General features: G+C 41.1%; 2 protein-coding genes across 3 annotated transcripts in view; one reads left to right on the forward strand and one right to left on the reverse strand.

Annotated features, from left to right (window-relative positions):
- The window catches only part of MCUB (mitochondrial calcium uniporter dominant negative subunit beta), a 39,172-nt gene extending 30,194 nt beyond the window's left edge, over positions 1-8,978 (forward strand). The window contains exons 2-8 of one of the 2 annotated variants that reach the window (XM_034064788.1): positions 1,449-1,524; positions 1,796-1,966; positions 4,528-4,632; positions 4,909-5,069; positions 6,199-6,402; positions 7,709-7,825; positions 8,776-8,978. In XM_034064788.1, coding sequence (XP_033920679.1) covers positions 1,449-1,524; positions 1,796-1,966; positions 4,528-4,632; positions 4,909-5,069; positions 6,199-6,402; positions 7,709-7,825; positions 8,776-8,853 — 912 coding nt within the window. In that variant the 3' untranslated portion in view covers positions 8,854-8,978. The remainder of the gene's footprint in view (positions 1-1,448; positions 1,525-1,795; positions 1,967-4,527; positions 4,633-4,908; positions 5,070-6,198; positions 6,403-7,708; positions 7,826-8,775) is intronic. The other variant, XM_005148693.4, reaches the window with a different exon arrangement.
- A 364-nt stretch (positions 8,979-9,342) lies between these two features.
- On the reverse strand, positions 9,343-19,339 carry CASP6 (caspase 6). Its single transcript, XM_005148626.3, has 8 exons — positions 18,971-19,339; positions 17,265-17,306; positions 16,468-16,510; positions 14,114-14,260; positions 13,610-13,686; positions 12,995-13,170; positions 11,427-11,583; positions 9,343-10,805 (listed from the first exon to the last, which is right to left on the reverse strand). Exons 1-8 carry the CDS (start codon positions 18,999-19,001, stop codon positions 10,567-10,569), a joined length of 912 nt encoding a protein of 303 aa, XP_005148683.2. The 5' UTR covers positions 19,002-19,339; the 3' UTR covers positions 9,343-10,566.
- Between the last annotated feature and the right edge of the window lie 429 nt (positions 19,340-19,768).

The following is a 19,768-nucleotide window of genomic DNA, read 5'->3' on the forward strand; positions in this document are numbered from 1 at the left end:
ACTAGTATTATTTAATGGAATATATTGGATTATTTTTATCACAGCACTCTGTGCCTTAAATTCTCATGAGTTTTCATTCCCAGCATCCATGCCTTGAACCTGAGTCAAGAGATGTCGTGCGCTGTGGCTAACTGCTGCTCACAAGTGTGAGCTTTAGGAAGCAAATATAGCTGAGGGATAAACAGCTAACAGTTTCAGAGCTAAATGTTGTTCACAGGCCTTTGGCCTGATTCCCATAGTTGTGATTGCGTTAGAATGTTTTAGGATATCCTGCCATGTGTGCGTTTGAGTTGCAAAAAGATGTAGAATAGCTTTCTTGAGCCTTTGTGTGGTTAGATGAATTAGCCAAGATTCCAGCTCTCACTGATGTTATTGTGAGGGCAGTCTCATTGGTTTGGTCCTGTAGTTCAGTTTGCCAACTTAATTTCTTTTCCAGTGGCAGGGTAGGGGACATTCCTAGCACTTTGAAAGGGGTGCAGTGCTTTGGCTGTAAGGTGCAAGTTAATGGTTTAGTAACTTCATTTAAACTGGAGATTTAAATCTGGAAATACAGGGAGAAAGTTGTCTCAGCCCTTCACACTTCCCAGTTAATCAGCCTGATAGGAAGAATTTATTATTTGGAACTCAATTCAACTCTATGGCTCAGTGGCTTTTGCTTTTCTTATACTAGACATATTCTTTGCAGATGATTTTAATGGGTACGCTGCATTAACAGACAACCTAAAAAATTTAAGAAAACCTTTAGTATATAGAGATTCTTTCAGTGGACCATGCATGAGTCATAATGTCAAAGTCTAAAGAATAATAGAACAAAATACCTTAATGATCTTATTTCAGTAAATGTAATTTAATATAGTTTTTACTTAATATATTTAAATATTTTGTTATGTATTAATTGTTGAATGCATTGTTTCCTTCATAAGTAAAGTAGATACCCAAATTCACAACAACAAAAAAATAAATAACCTTCAAATAGAGGCTCAGTGCAATTAGATGCCTGGGGCATTTTGAATGATAGATATCAGATCTTGATTGCAAAGTTACGTACCAAGTGTCTTGGCCCAGCCTATGGACAATTCTTGTAACCAGCTTAGTCAGGGATGTGATTTCGCTTCCTACTTCTGCCTGGTACATTTAGTTTATAGCAGTAATGCCTGCTTTGTGGGAGTCACTGCAATAAAATTGTTCTTTTCCTTGTTCAGGGGGACTAGCTGTAGAGGCAGAGGCCTTTTGTTCTGAAGTCACTTCATCTTTCACAGTGTGGGTGGCCTGCTTGAAGTACATGGGTGTAATCAGAGCAGTTTGTCTTCTCTGTTTTGACATGGCTGTGTTAAAAGATCTTAATGGTTCTCGCTGATATGTCGGGAAGAAACAGGCTTAGGAGCACAACCAGGTTCTGTCTTTGCATAGAAATTGTAAAAAGCAGGCTCGCTGTGTCTGTGCTGCAGGTGCGGCTGTGGAAGCACACCGGAGCATGGAGGGAGCAGGTGGGAGCACCTAACAGAACACTGGTGCCATCTGATGGTAAGCTTTCCCAGCACATTCTCCCCCCTTGCCATCCATGTAGAGATGTGCATTTCATTTCTGTGGGAGTAGGGGGAGATGACGTTAGTTGCATGTTATATGTAAACATATATATATCCCCTAAAAATAGAGGTACTGTATCATTAAAGAAATGTAGAGTGTTTTGTGTTTTTTTTCTTTATTCACCTTGTGTTTTAAAAACAGCTTTTAGATTAAACTACAACTTACAATATTCCTTTTTCACTTTGTTTTCTTTCCTTCCTCCCCCCAGAAGTAACTATTGATTACAGGCATGGTCTTCCTATGATAACTCTTACGCTGCCCACAAGAAGTGAACGCTGTCAGTTCACTATTAAACCAATGGTGACCACCGTAGAGGCATTCCTGCAGGATGTGCAGAGAGAAGATAAAGGAGTTGAGAGAGCGGAAGTCTTTGCAACAGGTATTTTACAATTCTGTCATTCCTCAAAATGAATACATTTCCTTTCAAGTGGAATTTTCAAATGGAATTCCTTTCTGTCCTGAAGCATGAGTTCAGTCCTCCATCAGGTTTAGCATTGTTTACCATAGGGGAGCTCATTGTGGATCCAGTGTGTGAATGAACTTCATGTGCACAGGAACTTTTTCATTAAGGCTGTGTCTGTTAGGCAGCAAAGTTAGAAAATTCTCTTGGAAAAGATAATTTTGTAATAGACTCTTCAGAAGCCACTGTAACTAATAGTCATTGCCAGCAGCTGGCTTTCCCCTGTACATGGGGGTTTAGACTAAGAAGGATTTCTTACTGGGGTGAGGCAGGGATAGCCAAAAATATGTGCTGGCAAACAGTTAACCTCCGAGTACTACTATCCTATCATGCAGTACATCCATGGCAGAAGTATTTGTGATTGTCTGCTGAATTGCATTCTCCCGTGGCCTGTCAGCAAAAGTTAACTACTTGGTTTGCGTCAATGCATCAGTCACTTATAAAGCATAAGAAACCTACAAGTCTGGTGTTTCTAGCATGGATGGGCAGCAGGTTCCAAAGTGGAATGGAATTTGGACGGTTTTCACCTGTCTCACCTGTTTAAGCCCCTACATGCCCCATTTTCTTTACAATAGAAACATTGCCCACTTTGATTAAAACAGTGACTGTTCAACAGTTCTCTGCTCTGTTTTTTTCAAGTGCCAGGCAATTTTGATATTAGAGGACAGCTTAGATGTTTAATTCATTATGAAACTGATACTGTAAAGAGAAACTATTGATCAAGTACTGAAGGGTTGAATTTGAACATCTATTATTAAAGAAAAGTTTTGAAGCCTTGATTTAGACACTTCTTCTGTGTCATTTAGCCATTAAATGAAAGCCAACCTTAATTGAAAGTATTGATGCTGTGTATGATGACTCATTTTCTGTGGAGTTGAATTTGGTTCTGCAAAACTTCTGTAGACAAAAAAATGGCCATTTATCCACATTTGAACACTTTTAGTTAGGTATAGGATGGAAAGTAGCCTTTTGCTGAAAGCCTGTGGAGAATTTTCTAAAACAAAACACCTCACTACCCCCAATCTTTTCTGCTTTTCAGTTAATAAAAGGTTGGGCAGGTTAATAAATTGGTGGTTTATTATATCCAGAACAAAGAGCTTGTCTGGTACTTCTTTTGAACAGCTTTTTTTTGCTTAAATGTCACTTCATAAATATCACCTTAATTTACATGCAAATGATGTTCTATTACACCGGGTGGGGGGGAAAAAAACCCGAGAGTGGATGGGCACATTAAAACTTCAGATTTTGGATTGAAAGTGTTAGTCTTAGCCTCCCAGGTTTGCTTTGCTACACACAGAGTTGGTCAGGGAGCCAGCTGGTGCATTAGCTTGCAGAGCTCAGTAGTCTTAGCCTCAGTAGATAGGGTCTGATGATAGAGTTCCAGTGAATAAATAATTGCAGGTGTGTGGCTGTCTATTGTGCCTTTCTGTAGTGGACACATGCAGACAGAGGTGCTGGTGCAGTGGCACTGTGACAAATGTTTATATACAAAAAATTTATTATCCATCTTGGGAGTAAAGCTGCTGTTTTCTGACACTGCCCACCTCTTGGCAGGAGCAAGAGAAGGTGCTTGTTTTTATGTATAGGAAATGGAAGACCAGGTCAAATGGGTACTGTGGATGTGGCTTTTGAATCCCCCCACTCTCCCCCACAGCAGTGTGTCCAGCAGTATCAGTGGTGTGTGGCTCCAGGGGTTCTTGGGCCATCTGAACCCCCTGGAGGGGCTGATTTTACTGGGTGGCTTTGGGATCTGGACTTGGGCCAGTGAGAGCCCCAGGGATCCACCATTACATATTGTTGCTATTGACTTCAGAAACTCTTTCAGTGTCTTCACCTCCCTACAGGATGTGGTGTGTTCCTTTGCTCCTAGTTGCAGTGACATGAGGTGGACGGTGAAATGGGGAGGACATATGAAAGCTCACAGGCAGGAAGAGTAGTAATATACTGGGGAGAAGAGGTTATATGCAAACTCCAGGCCCCTTTAAAAAGGGGAAACAAAAAGCAGAAATGGGACAAAACAGATCTACATTTCAGCAGAGATTTTAGGTTACATCAACCCTTGTGTATTGAATGTAAACTAGGAAAGGATCCATTTCTCATTTGGGTGCAGCTATTTTTCCTGTTACCAAGAAAATAGAAGTGTTGCCAGAGTACTAATTGTGCGAGATCTGCTGTGTTGAGAATGCCCTGGGAAGGGCTACAGTGTGTCTACACTTTTGGATGAGAGCCTTTTCATATACTGAAGTTGCGGTCCAACTATAAGGGGCAAATGCAGGTTTGCTCATTGTAGTGATGTGTCTGAATGATATTGCTAACAAAGGCATTCAGAGACATACACTCTGTGTTGATGCTCCTTCCTGCTTAGTGTCAGTTACTAAACATTATTAATAAAAAGCTCTGGCACTTTTCCAAAAGGTTATCAATTAATGTTTATGTCTCCTTATGAGAAATTATTTAGAACTTAAATCTTTCTTCTGCAGATGGCTGCAAGGTCTGTGGTGCAACCTCAATGGAGGTCTTACTGAGGAACGACTTCACGCTTGTTATCAACAACATAGCATATTGTGTGTCACCTCCTCTAAAAGGTAAGAGCAGTGCTTATTAACTCTGATTACCTCACTTCATTGAGTGAAAGAAATGGGAAGTCTCGGAGAATTGGAACCTGTCTGGATAAAGGAATTTCTCTTTGTTTGGGTTTGTTTGGGGTTTTGGGTTTTTTTTTGGGGGGGGGGAAGGAGGAAGGAGGGGTGTTTTCTTTTTTTACCATTGGATGGTCCTGCTTTTTTAGGGTTGGAGGTGGAGAGAGAATGAAGAAGGGTGGGTTCTTGAAATGTCTTATATGACAAACATTTTCTTTTCAGATAAGCTGAGTAGTGAGCATGCTACTGAAATGGAAGATATAAAATCCTTGGTTCACAGACTGTATGTGGCTCTACATTTAGAAGATCACCAGGTCAGGAAAGAGAGGGAATTGCTGTGGAAACTGGACCATCTGAAAGAAGAGCTGTTGCCTCTTGAACAGGTTGGAAAGTGGGGTCACTTATTTTAGAAACTCGAAAGGCATTTTCTTTCATCAAGACTAAGTCCTATGGCAGAAGAAAGTCAGCATGAATGGTTATGGTTTGTTCATTATGTAAATGAGGCTCAGTTCAAATAGCATTCAAATTATTTTCAGTTCAGTTCTTTTCACTCCTGGTATGCACCTTTCCTGGGTAGAAGCCACAACACCTGGAGAAAGCTGTCATGAGCAAGCTTCAACATGGTTTGTGTTGGGATTGAAAGTCCACTTAGTCACCTGTTGCTGCATGAATTCTGAATACCCATTACAGAAAAAATAAGAACCCAAAGCAATAGTGAGGTAGAAATCACCTGTGTCTTAGGTTAGGCATTTCTCTATCACTAAGGCAACAAAGCAAATTGTCTGGATTAATGATTGCCAGAATTCAAGAAGCGAAGGTGTGAATGTTGATGTAGGATGGGCTAAGCTAACCCAGCATGAGTGGAGGAAGCCAGAAAGAGCCTGACAAAGTGGATATATGTTTTCTTGGCTTCAGACCTGTGTTGTAAGGACCAGCTTCAGCATTAACCACAGCTGCCTTGAATGGTAAATGGAAATCCAGTAGACATAAATCCCTGTATGTCTACATAGTAATGGGAATGGGAGGTTAAAAGCAGGATTTCTTGGTGTACAGCAGAGGATTTCCGTCCTTTTCTTTCTCAGCAGGGTAAGTGGAGTCAGCAATAAGATCCTGAAAAAGGATCTAGTTGAGCAGGAGAAAACAGTTGAGGTGCAGCTCATGGAATCACAGAATCACAGAAGAATTAGGGTTGGAAAAGATCTTAAGATCATCTGGCTCCAACCCCCCTGCCTTGGGCAGGGACACCTCACACTAAACCATGTCACCCAAGGCTCTGTCCAACCTGGCCTTGAACATTGCCAGGGATGGAGCGTTCACAACTTCCTTCCTTGGGCAACCCATTCCAGTGTTTACTACCCTTCCAGTTCCTCACCACCCTTACAGTAAAGAACTTCTTCCTTATATCCAATCTAAACTCCCCCTGTTTAAGTTTTAACCTGTTACCTCGTGTCCTATCACAGCAGGGGAGCACTTACATTTGCTTCAACAGGTTTCTCTGTTTCTTTTCCTTAGATGAAAGCCAGAATTGCAGTCAATGCAAATGCAAAGACCACCAGGCTTCTATGGGTCGGCCTGGCTCTGATGTCTACCCAAGGGGGAGCACTGGCATGGCTCACATGGTGGGTCTATTCATGGGACATCATGGAGCCAGTCACATACTTCATCACTTATGGGAGTGCCATGGCTTTCTATGCCTACTTTATTCTTACTAAACAGGTAAGTCCTTGTTTTGTAAATGTCTGGAGTATTGTAAAGGAGGAAAACTGACTCTGAAAATCACAATATTTGGGCTCTGATGAAAATACAATTCAGTAAGTAACACTGCCATCAGACCTGGTTGATCCCTAATGGGGTTGGATATGAACATTACATTGTACAAAATCATGCCAGGTAACTGTTATATGTGAACTTCCATACCAGCCACTTATTTAATAAGTCTTATTAGTGTTCCCTTTAAATATTTTGTAGATCACTTTGAGTAGTAAACATCACATTGCTCATTGCTGAAACTAGAGAGCAAATAGTACTGCAGTGCCAGTTTTAGGAATGTTGTCTTACGGAAGCAAATCCTTGAACAGTAGCTTTTATTTAGTGGAGTTTATGTATAAATGATGCAGAATACTAAACCCTTTGGAACTTTGGCAGCTGCATAACTGAAATATACCCAGTTCAGTGCCTGAAAAAAATGTTATCGCTTTGTTCTTCATAATCTACTTTTCCTTGACACTGGAAAAGATTTACCTCCATTGATGAATGGAGGCAAACCTGAGACAGCTGAGATGGAGCAGAGAACAGTCATTGTTTAGAAGGAAAAAATTTTGCTGACCAACATAAAGACCATATCTTAACTGAGCTACACAATACAGACTGTAAGACTTCGAGAAATGTTTCTTTTGCCTGTTTTAGCTCTGTACTTTACTCCCAGAGTGGACATCTTGATGTTGAACTGGTTTTGGTTATGGAGGTACGTGGCACAGGAGCCAGCACTTCCTTCCATAATACCAATGGGTTTATAGACCTCATAAGACATCAGGCTTCTATCGTGAAAAGGGGAGACATGTCTGTTTTTAGGAAGAACTGGCTCTGAATGCAAGTTTTACTCTTCCTCTTTACTGTTTTTTTAATAGGGGATAAAGCATTCCTGCTTTTTGTATATGAGTAGGTAGAGAGATTACTACTTGGCTTTTTTGGACACTATTGCTTGAGACTTTCAAATGAGTCTTAGAGAGAAATAGTAGCTGAACTTTCTCTGACTCCTTGGAAGCAGTGTCCAAGTTGACTTAGTCAGTGGCTCCAGTCTCGAAGATCATGCTGTGTCCTTATTGTAATTGAAAATTTCTGTAGATGAGAAAGAAATTATTCCTACCATTATGTTGAAAAGGTCCTTACGACCTATGGAACCTAACTTCATATATAGTCTCTTAACAGAACATGTGCATGTTGAACTAATAAATCTTCCTGAAATGGACTTCTACCCAGTTTTCTTGCTAACCTCAGATATGTGCCCTGCTTTCTTCACCAGGACTACATTTACTCTGATGCAAGAGACAGGCAGTTCCTCCACTACTTCTATCGGAAATGCAAAAAGCAGCATTTTAACGTGGAACGATACAACCAGCTCAAAGAAAACATAGCAGAGGTATTTAAATACAGTCCTTAAATAATGAGGTGGCCTCTGGCTTGCTTAAGAACTTTTCAATAAACTCTAAGCTAATAGAAAATTGACTTCAAGGTTTGCTACTTACATTTAAAACAGTGTATTACTTGTCACCCAGTTTCAGTTGTTTAAATGACCATACAGTGTTTGCTACTGACGTATATAAACTACTTCAGTAAGTCATCAAAAAGGGAGACCTTCATGAATTTAATTCAAAACAAATAATTCAGTTTCTCAACCCTGCACACCCATTTTTTGTGTACTCTACTGTGTTGCATGTTTTGCCATTTCAGTAGAAAGCTGTATTGCCTTTGGAGGCAGTATGTTTGCTGCACTGCTGTGGTGACACAATCCTCCTCCCTTCCGTGGAAGGAGAATGAATGCCTTGCAGAGTTCAGGATTTAACATCTTAATCCTATTCTTAAAGTAAAAGCTTAGATTTATAGGATACAGACAATGGGATGGAAAAGGAGAAACTTTTTGTGGTCTTCAGGAAAAAGTGTAGCAGATATCTCACTCATTATTTCTTACCCCCCCCCATCCCATCTCACCAGCCTTTTGCTCAATGTCTCATAGAAGAAAATTGAAACTACCCGTAATTTCAGTTCAGATATCATTTCATGAGCCACATTTGACATAAGGCAAGAGTCTGATACTTTTTCAGTAGCCTGAGAGTATGAATTTTGTGATTTTAATTTCAGGGAAATAATACTTTGGGGTGTAGGTGAATGGTTGGATGGGCAAAGCAGATGCTTCTCTCTGGAGACTGGCTAAATGACCTGAACAGGTCTGTTAATGTACAGTGCCTTCCATTTGATTAGTTTTCTTGTGTAAGGCCAATGCTTTCTGAGAAAGATACGGGATCTGTGAAAGAGAATGAGAATATGGGGGCCTGCAGAAGGATGAACTCTCTCTCTTTCTTGCACTGGCAGGCAGAAGAATCGCTCAGGCGCCTGCGCCAGGCTCTGCAACTGAGGCTCCCAGTCCAGGAAATCAAGGATAAGGACTGACTTCGGTTTTGTATATATTAGAATTGCTCTTTCAAAGCTGATATAAACACTTAGTTGCTCTATAGAAACTGGACATTTTTGACCACTACAGTTTTGAAAGTTGCAATAAATATGTATAAAAATTATATGGTTGCTTGATGGTTTGTTGGTTTTGTTTGTTTTTGGATTTTTTTGTTTTTAAACCCTATGAAGAAGCTGCTGAATTTCTTCAAGATATTTGTCAAATCTCCATCCTAAAATGGAGGCATTCTGCCTGTTAGTAAAATGACAGGGGTGTTTTATTAGTACCATTTACTATGGCACAGCAGTAGCTCATAGAATAATTAACTTCTGCATTAAGGATTTTTTCCCTGAAATTACTGTTTCCTCTTCCCAGGTCTGAGCATTGACTCTTGCTGGTGTAACACCACTGGTGAGGTTAGGTGTGCATCACAAGTAAGCATTTTTAGTAAATATTGCTGGAAAAATAAGAACTCATGTACTATAAAATAATTTGTTTCACGGTTGTATTTTATTGAAAGAATTTATAAAAAAATCAGACATACATGATTTATACAAAGCTTAAAAATAGTCATAGGAAGACTTAACATCTATGAGCCAGGACATGGTATATGGAAAGATTTAACTGAAGCAGAGCCATTAAATCAATTACTTTAGAGCCAGGAAAGTGGATTAAAACACTTTTCTTGAGTTCTCCACTGTCCCCCAGGGTTAGGCATATGTACCAATAATGTAAAAAATAATAAAAAGAATATTTGCTTTCAGTCAGTATCATTGAGCTACTGCTGATGCTGCAGTAGTAACAATCCCATGCTGAAATGTCCTGTGGTGACAAGTGCACCATCACTTTTATGTACACAGTGACCGTATGGCTGATCTCCTCTGAGGCCAAGAAGAGGAAAAGGCTGATACAGCACCAAGGTCTTTAGTATAAAGGCTTGCACATATAGTATTTTGCAGAGCTGCCTAGAGATTACCAGAAGTTGTAAGTAAGCCTGGAACCTTGAAATTATGTGCTTCAGCTTTAGAGATACGTGCAAGGTGAGCTTACCCAAAGTCATACTAAGCAAGTGGAGCATGGTCTCACTTAACTACTGCTTGCTTTTCTCCTTAAGATACAAAGCACCAGCAAGCTGTAGTTGTGTCCCATACATAAATGATGTTGCAAGCAAAAAGCAGTCTTATATCTGTATTAATGCTACAATTGTACTCAAGTAATTAAGCTCCTCTTTAGTGTTGAGAGAAAAAAACAACATCTAAAAAGCTCAATAAATGCCCAGAAATTGGAAGGTGGATACTGCTGCCCACAAATTTCAAAAGATGCCCTACATATTCCCTGTCAACTGTGCTCTTGGAGCAAGTTAACCTAAGCAACATTTGAAATGTTTTGCAAGTATTAAAATGTGCCATAGTTAGACACCAAAAAACTTTTAAGGAAAAAAGTAATCTAGAGTACCAGTTCCCATAAAATCTGAGCACCTAATAGTTTTGCACCAGTCAACTTTTCCTGAATTCCCTGAGATTAACAGAGCTGTAAAACTAGCTTTAAACTTGCTTTAAGATTTTGGAGACTATTGTATATACAAACTATAACGTTTGATCCCAGCATTTTTGCAGACAATCTTGTAGAATATTAGTCTCCTGAACTAAGATGGTGTGGCTTTCACCTCTGCAGTGAGTACTAATTAATGGTTGTCATTATTCACTGACAATCTACTTAGATTTTGGATGAAAATACAATTTTTTAGTTAACATTGAGGCAAAACAAGGAATCTGTTTTTTTCCTATAGCATTAATGTCTCTGCACATATCCACTTTGCGATAAGATACTTTCCTGTTAACGAGAGTAGGAAGTTCCGTGAACTCCAAGGAAGAGCCGTGCTTCCTAAGTGCCTCGCACAAATCTTGAATATACCAGGAGCCATTTATAGTTTCACGATGAGAAAAGTAACCTGTTGTAGAAGAGGAATATACAAATATATCCAAATGTAAACAGTGATGCCATTTGAAAAATACATGGAGAATTTCTGCTTGCTAGCTGCATCCGTAAGGGATTACTAATGGGTGTAAATCTTACTTTGCCAATTATGTAATTTCACTGGAAATTGTAGATCAGAAATGGCTTTGAGATCACTTATAGTGCTTAGCCAAGATGAGAGTGGTTCAAGGGCTGACAGCTTACAGGATTGCATCTGCACATTACAAGAAAGCAGATGGGACTGAGGACAAGATATGTGGAGGAACAGAAAGGACAGCCACGTAAGTGCAGTGAAATTTGTAAACCACCAGAATCCTACAGTCCTGGAAAAGAAGAGAATGCTTGCTGCCAGCAGACAGCTCAGCAGCAAGATATAATGAGAATGTTTCTTCTTAGCAAATTAACTGCAACCTTGACAGTTTATTTTCACTTTTTCCTTAATATGTGAGGCTCTTTCCCAGACAAGATGTCACTTATCATACATGTAAAACAGACAACTTGGATCTGTACTCATGATTTTGACTGCAAAATGAATAAATGTTAAAGCTTGTTATGGTGAAGTACCAGACACCGAATGTAAAATACTAGAACTTACCTTGTGCCACAGAGTAGCACATGATAAAGTCTGCACCAGCAGGCAGGGTATAGATACCAGCTGCATCCACTTCAGTCTCATTGACAATGGATTTATCACTACCGTCTAGTGAATCCTGAACAATAACTGGGTCATCATGTTTATCACCTCGACATGCCTGTTGGTTAGAAGGATTGTTATGCTTTCACCTCTTCCAAGCTCATCTATGTTAAAATGATACTTATGATGCTAAGCAAAGGGGACTTCTCTTGTTAGGTGTTTCCACATTACTGTGAGTCTGAATCCATAAAGACCCATTTGCTTCTCTGTCAGTTAAAACACTGGTGATGAAGCCCAGAAAGAGCTCTGAGATGATCACAGAATCACTGAGATTGGAAGGGATCTCGTGATCCTCTTGAAATCACCCCAGGCTTAAGCAAGAGTAAGTTGTCAAAAGACTGTGTTCAGTCAGCTTTCAGCTATCTTCACAGAGGGAGACTCTACAGCTGAGTGACTTTCTTCTCTTACTCTGAGGGTGTTTGACCACCATCAGAGGAAAAAACTGTGTTCTTGTGTTTAGATGGAACTTTGTGTGTTTTAATTTGTGCCTCTTCTTTATTGACTTCCTCCAGCTGTTTATAACATTGACAAGATTTGCTCTGAGCAGCCATCTCCAAGCTGAACAGCCCCAGCTCTCTCAGCCTTTCCTCATATGAGAGATGCTCCAGTCCCTCAGTTATTGTTGTGGCCCTCTACAGGACTCACTTCAGAAAGTACGCATTTGTGTTGTACTGGGGAACCCTGAACTGGACATGGTACTTCAGATGCAGCTCATCAGTACTGAGTAGAGAAGAACAATCAGCTCCTTCAGACCTGCTGGCAAGGCAGTGCTGAATAAAGTACTACAGTTACAATCTGCTGAGGCCCAGCTTCTCCCATGAATTGCTAATTGTAATCTGGATAAAGATGGGATAAAGCCTTGTGTAACCTTGTTTGACCCCATAACTGACTCTTGCTTTGAACAGAAGGCTGGATCAGAGACCCTGAAGGTCCCTTCTAACTTGCATTATTCTGTGAACAGAGGAGTGAAATGGGGGGGTTACATATGGGGTTTATTTGACCACTTAGCACAAAATGTATTTCTGACACTATAAAGCCTTAAATTGATTCTTTGAATTCTACAGAGATGCCAAGTACTGGTCCTGACAAAAAAGAAACAAAAGAAAGAAACAGAGAAGAAAACCCAACCAGCTAAAAAACCAACCAACCAAACCCCAAAACAGAAATATACACTCACAATCAATTTGACAAGGGCTTAATTTCGGTTGCTTATTAAATACAGCTAGAATCATAATAATAACACTCATATACATAAGGGTTGGTTTGTCGGGTTTGGGGCTTTTTTTGTTTTTTTTTAAGAGAATAATCCTTGTCTTAAATTCTTTAAGGAACAGTTTTCCATAACTTTTTTTCCTAAAGATGCAAAAACTTTCCCTTGTAGAAGCACTGTGTTAGGAAAACCAGCTTCTGTATTACAAGAAGACATAGGTCAGAGTTAACTTCACTGAATGCAGAAACAAACATCTTACCTGAATGATAAATATCTTTGGTTTTCCTACCAGACTCTGGCACTTGTCTCCTCTGAACATGTCAGTGATTGTCTCAATTTTGATGTAGGTATCGTATGCATACACGTGATCGTTCTCGCCATGACTCAGGAACACACAAACAAAACAGTCAGCATTACTGTGGTCATCCTTGGAGGCTGAAATAGTCAAGTGCTGTTTAGATGACTAAAGAGTGATCCTTAGGCTTAAAAAACATCATACATTTACATCGTATCATTCAGTCTCTGACCAGTCTTGTTTCAAATAAACCCTATTTTCAGATGGTATAATACTGCAAAGATTTTGGAGGTGCAATGATTTAACATAGCTGAAGGTAAAGGCCACTAAAAGTAGGAAGAATAATGTTACACAGGCACTTTCTTTCAGCTCTTGGCAACTTCATTAGTTCTCTCCACAGAAGCTTCACTTACCCTGCAATAAAATAATCTGAGGCCTAACCCTTAAGTCCTTCTAACCTTAAAAAGCTTCCTTCTGCACAAAAATTATTTTAAGTTGGATGAACAGAGAAAATGGAAGATAAGATCTCTGGAAATTCTGCTACAAATTGTTAGACATAAGAAATACATAGCCTCTTACCTTCAGAAATTTTCTGCAGCACATCTTCTGCTTTCAGATCATCAAAATGTCTGACTTCAAACCCAAGGTCTGTCAAACTATTGTTAAAACACATGAGTATTAGTAAAAATTTTGCTCAAATTATATGTCAGTTTCTATGAGCTCAGTTGCTTTCCCTGCAGGAGGAATATTGCCATTTATTCATTATTTATGAGAGCAACTACTAAAGTTGAACTCAAACTGGTGTCAAGTGCAGGTGTGATACCTAAAGTTATTTCAGAGAGTTTGTCCTCAGAGAGCTCTGGACTCACTGAAATCACAGGACTTGTGCCAGCAGTTTCTGTGACTTAAAGCAATGTGCCTTGAAGCTTTCTTATTACAGCTTTCTTTGCCAAGGTTGCACAGGTGCTTCTGTCTGCAAAATCATTTGTTCTATACTTAAACGTAAGATGTGGGTAACTGCCTTTATGAGCATGAACTGAGGCTTAGCTTTTTAAGCTTTAGTAGAGGAACCAAATTTCTTACCTGCATTTTAAATTGTTTCTGTCTGCAAGAGTGCCACGTCTGTCTGTCAGTTTTAAATGCCAAAAAAAGTGCTCATGATTGAAGATTAATGCAATTCCTCTTCTTTGATGGTTCATTTTGTATTGCATTGCAGGATCAAGGGTTTGCCTGTTGCCAGAGGTGGAAAACATTCTTGATTAATGAGTTAATAATGGCTAACTGAATTCCCTTCCTGTACTGCTGCTAGCTGAGATTTTTTTTGTTGACTAAAGACTTGGAGGACCCATTTTTAGGAGACAAGACCTCAAAATGTGCAATATTTTAGGAAGAGCCTAAATTGCTAGGTATTTTTGAAAATCTTGGGTTTGTTAAGCAATTCAGTAAAAAGAAGTGTTGACTGGTTACTAGACTCCATCAGGTAGCTGAACAGTTTCTCTACAATGTATTTTCTCTTGTCAGGAGGCTGTCTCAGTAGTAACACTATAGGGTGTATAACAGTGCATTTTAGACTTGGCTTCAATTCTCCATGTTACAGCTAAGTATTATTTTAACATAACTGGATAGTGCTTATACACTTAGTTGGAATTATAGCTGCTTCAAGTTCTACCTAAACCAAGTGCTGCATCACAAGCAATAAACTAGTGATAAGGTGATATGCCTGGTGTATCTTGCAAAGAGAGAAAAAGAAAATGAAATCAAAGCTATGCATCCAAGTTTTTAGCAACCACCTGTCAAAATCCTAAAGATGAAGGCCAGTGTTGTTCTGAAGGACTGAACAAATGACCTACCCAGCTTCTAAGAAAAGGACTTTATCATGGCAACTAGTGTGATGTTTGGAGTTGCATTGAGCAATTTTACTGCTTTATGAGCAAAACGCAACATAGAAATCTGTGATAGCACACCTATGGACTATGCACTTGGACCCAAAAGGTGGTTTCCAAGTGTTGGCACAGCTGTATTTTGAGAGACAAAGCAGACAATCTTACTGCTTTTGTAGACACAGACATACTGGTGCAGAAAACAGAAACTACAACGCTCTGGCAATAGACAAGGCCAGTGTTAGAGGTACACAGAATGACAGTCCAGGTCATGCTACCCTAGGACTGGCTCTAGTGACAGCCGTTATTTTTGGCATGTAACTGGGTTGGGGTTTTTTTTTTCCTGCTATGGAATGGTCAGTTTGGTGCAGTTTTTTTTCTCCTTGAGTGATCAACCTATGAAAGAGTCATTCCCTTACACTGTCTGCTCCCCCACCAGGCTATTTACAGAAGCATTTGAGAGTTCTGAAGATTTTGGATAGCCTTTGAATACCCTTGAGACCTGCCTGCTGATTGTGCTGGGGATCAGCATGTTGGTGCACATACAGTGTGTTTTACCCATGGCCATACCACCCTGAGAACGGCCTGTTTCATCTGATCTCAAAAGTTATGCAGGTTGCTTAGACTATTTGCCTGGAGACATTAGAGTGCAGTTTCATCAGCCAAATGCTTTTGTTTCATTATAAAATCACCAAAGTTATCCTTAAACTATTTCTGTTTCTCCACTTTATTATCAGCAATTTGTTCATAAAACATCTTTTTGTAACATACGAGAATTCCGAGAGGGAACAGGAATTCTGGATGACTCTTAGCATCAATGTTTCTACAACACTGCCTGGATAACCAATAAGAAAAGTTAAGTGGGGTGCTTTCTCACACTCTCCCCAGTTAGAGTATTTACCATGATGAAATGCAAAGATTATCAACATTAGCCACATAATTATGAATGGTATTTCACCTATACCAATACCTGAGTTTATTTGGATTTTGGTAATGTATCTCCCTTAGGATACAGCTAGATGTATGGCTGTTAGGGATTTTGTACAGACCCCTCTCTGGATCCTGTGAATGATCATTAAAGGATGTCTTTCCCTAAATAGTTCTTCTTCTGCTCAGCTGTATTCACTGAGCAGGTGAAGCAAAGGAAGTTATTGGGCACATAGTTAACTTTTCCAGGGCTATATGATGTCAAAAGGTGGAGAAGAAAAATTCATGGAATCACTATCCTGTGGTCCCTTTACCCTCCTTCTAGAGGAACATATTCATGTTCTACACCCTATCACTTAGTCTGCCCAATTGTTCCTTAGATTCTGATGGTACTTTCAGCACAGTCTCTGCACATTACCTTAACATAAAAGGAACCCACTCCTAGGAATGCCTCCTGCATGCCTTCGTGATAACAAGGCTGATTCTACATCTGGCATAGCTAAAACTAGAAACGTGTTCTACAAGTGGGTGGAGATGAGTTGAATAATTCAGCCATGGTCTTAACAAAAATCCAAAAACCCTGCCCTGACCTCAGTGGACAATCTCCCTGTCACTGCCATCAAACTTTACCTTACATCAAGCGCATCTACTTCTGTGATGTTCTGATTTCCATCTGTTAAAGAGATCAAAAACAGATTTAGCCACTAAATCATTCATTGAAAAGAAACAATTAGAACTTGTACATCCAGCCTTAAAATTTAGTTGTTAATGTGAGCCAAAAGCTAATTCACACATGAGGTGAGTAGGCATGCAGTTAAACAGCTTCATTAGCTTATGGAGGCTCTTTAAGTCCTGAATTTTAGGTGGTCAAGACATGCATATTTTATATCTGTGTATGTGTTTGTACATAGACATATCCAGAGATTGTGATTTTGTATAACTAGCTGGCTGTATTTATTTAAACAGTGTCTTACTCAGTATTTATGATTTCACATAATCTGAAAATACACTGATGTTTCTTTCATTTCAGTAATGCTGCTAATGCAAAGCTGATCAGTCTCTGAGGTTGGTTGCAGCATGTGAGTCGTAGTAGGTATGCATATAGCTCATGACAACTGAGAAGATGCAAGATTTATACCTTTTCTTCTGCTAAACTAGACTGACATGAATTATGTCCAGTAAGAGAAAGCACATAAATGTAACACTGTGGGAACAACCGGGAACATGCACATCTTGGGAACATCAAAACAAAAGACTTACAGATGGCTGGGCCAAAAATATTTATTCCTTTTCCTTAACCTTCTCAATGGACTACAAAGTCACAGCACCTCCTCCTACTGGTGGAGACTAACTAGTACATTATGTTTACATATATTGTATACCACATCATGTTATTTTATACAATATTTTACTATTATATGCTATACCTGTAGTGGTTACTGTAGGTCTGCTATCCAAATGGGCATGGCCTGCAATTGTAAGGAAGATAGGTCATGTATACACTACTTGGTACATATACAGTACTATCTTTTCACATCTTCACATCTGATTAAAGCCTTTTGCAAAACAAACTAACATAGCTGTGTATTGATAGAGGAGAAAAGTTCATCAAGATACTAGAATAAACTTGCAAAAATCTGCACTCTGCCTTAGAAGTTTTTATGTTGAACATGACAGCACAGGAGAGTAGGGGGTGGCTCAAAGAAAGTCACATGCTTCTAAGCGTTAGTATTTACATGTACACATCCCTGGCAAATATGGATCATGCTTTCAGGTGTTGAGTCTTACCATTACTGCTAGTAACCTGAATGCACAAAAAAGGCTATTTCAGTCTGCTTGAAACATAATATGCAAGTCAGACTAATGATACAGGTGCTGGAAAATGAGTGTAAATAGAACACAGGAACACCACTTCTGCCTTCGACTTGATAATAGGAAGCCAGAGATCTTTTAAGAGTACATCTGTTTGTGTAAATTGACACTGTACTTTTGCTTGTGTACCTGAAATGTGGCTGATGCTTTTGCCTTAAGGGAACAACAGACCATAGAAATGTTAGTCAAACTTTCAGACAGAAAATGTTGTCATGTAGATATAGGAAGAACAGAATTCCTGGGCCACAAAAATCTAGGAAAGATAGATTTCCTGTTCTTCTAATCTGGTTTAGTCAGTTCCCAGTCTTTAACTTTCCACTGCCACTGTCATATTGTAGTTTCATTCAAGTAAACTCTACTTAAGACATTATGACTTACAAAAAACTTTTTGCTCGTCGTACACAGGCTTGTTGTAAAAACTGATTGCTCTCAATGGCACTATTCATTTGTCTTCAGTCTCGTGAAGACGAGTTTGTTTCAAAGGAATCGCAGATCAGGTATGCACTGGGATCTGACAGCATCTTTCCCTGGTTGTAATCTTAAGAGGTAGGTCTACCATTTGGCCAAAGGACGTGCATTTAGAAAATACCGGTAACCAAACGGCACCAAACCCCACATCTGACTGCACCCTGGGGTCCAAACCCACACAATGTTGCTGCTCCTCTCTTCTCCTGTCCTCAGTACACAGCCGTTCTCCCTGGTCACCGCCGCTTCCCGGGTTTCTGACGCCAGCTGTTTTCCTCGGCGCTGACCAAGCGACCCCGCTTCTCCTTAATGGCTGTGCCGGCGGTCGGGAGGGAAAGGACACACGGGACATGCCCCGGCGGGGCGCGCTGGATCCTACACGCAAGCCTACTTCCGCGTTGGCAGCCGCCAGCCGTCCTTCCCGCACCGCACCTTCCCCCTTTCTCCGAAGGGAAACAAAGGACCCGTTCCCTGCCAACGGCTGCAGCGACCTCCGGGCAGCGCTACCCCAGCTTCGGTCAGTTCGGGTCACACGAGGGTTGGGAAGGGCCCCTCTCCTCACAACCCCTCTCACGGGCTTCCCCTTCCCGCTTTCCCTCTGCAGAGCGAAGGTGCACGGAGCCGCGGGCGCCACAGGCCGCCTGGAAGCCCCTATGGCCAGGGCACGAGGCGGCCCCGAGACCGCCGAGGCCTTCAGTAGCCCCGCACGGTAACAACGGGCGCTGCTCTCCCCTGCCCTGCCCTGCCCGCCGCCGTTATCCGCCGTCCACCTCGGCACTTCCCCCCGACCCCTTACCTGCCGCCCGCCGACCCTCTCCGCCCGACATGACCGCGGCCGAAAGCAGCCCGACGCCGCGCCTTCCCAGGGCTGGGCTGGTCTGGCCCAGGTTCCGCCTCGGGGGAGGGCGGCTGGTGCCTCTCCCTCCGCCGGCGGTCTCCCCCTGTATAAGAAACAGGCCGGGAGATAGAAGGGAGTGCGGCTGTGTCGTGCGGATCCCGGTGCGGGAGCAGCTGCAGCAGCGCCCACCGGAGGGTCCACGGTGCGGGTCTTCGGGCTGTCAGGGGCTGCGAGGGTACAGCCGCGCCCTGACAGGGGACCCGTAACGCCGGTGGCCTGGTGTTGAGGTCCCTGCTCGGGAGGTGGCAGAGGCCGGCTGCTGTCAGTCGGAACTCAGCCGGGAAAACTGAGAAGGGATGTATTAAAGAGTCTGGGATTACTTTTTAAGTTTGCCACGCATTGTCTGTATTCCTGTGAGGTATACTTCAGTGGCTGTGTTTCAGGGACTGCACTGTCACAGGCATCGTCGAGACACGGCGAGAAGCCACTGTGTTTGCTAAATTGGGATTTTTCAGAACTGTACTTAAAGCCCCCCTTAAGACACATACTGTTGTCTTGCGGTAAAACTACTGTTAGCCAAAATGCATTTTTGGACATGCACCCACATGTGAACCCTCGAGAGGTCTGGCTGTATGTAATTTTGCAGCTTTGTGCTACTCTTGCATCAGTTCTCTTTGATCTCAGAACTGAGAAGAGCCCCAAGGTACTGAAGAGAGGGCTGAAATACAGTAACAAAGGCTGATATTCCCAACCTGT

The sequence above is a fragment of the Melopsittacus undulatus genome, chromosome 7 (assembly GCF_012275295.1).
Source record: "Melopsittacus undulatus isolate bMelUnd1 chromosome 7, bMelUnd1.mat.Z, whole genome shotgun sequence".
NCBI classification, from domain to species: Eukaryota; Metazoa; Chordata; class Aves; order Psittaciformes; family Psittaculidae; genus Melopsittacus; species Melopsittacus undulatus.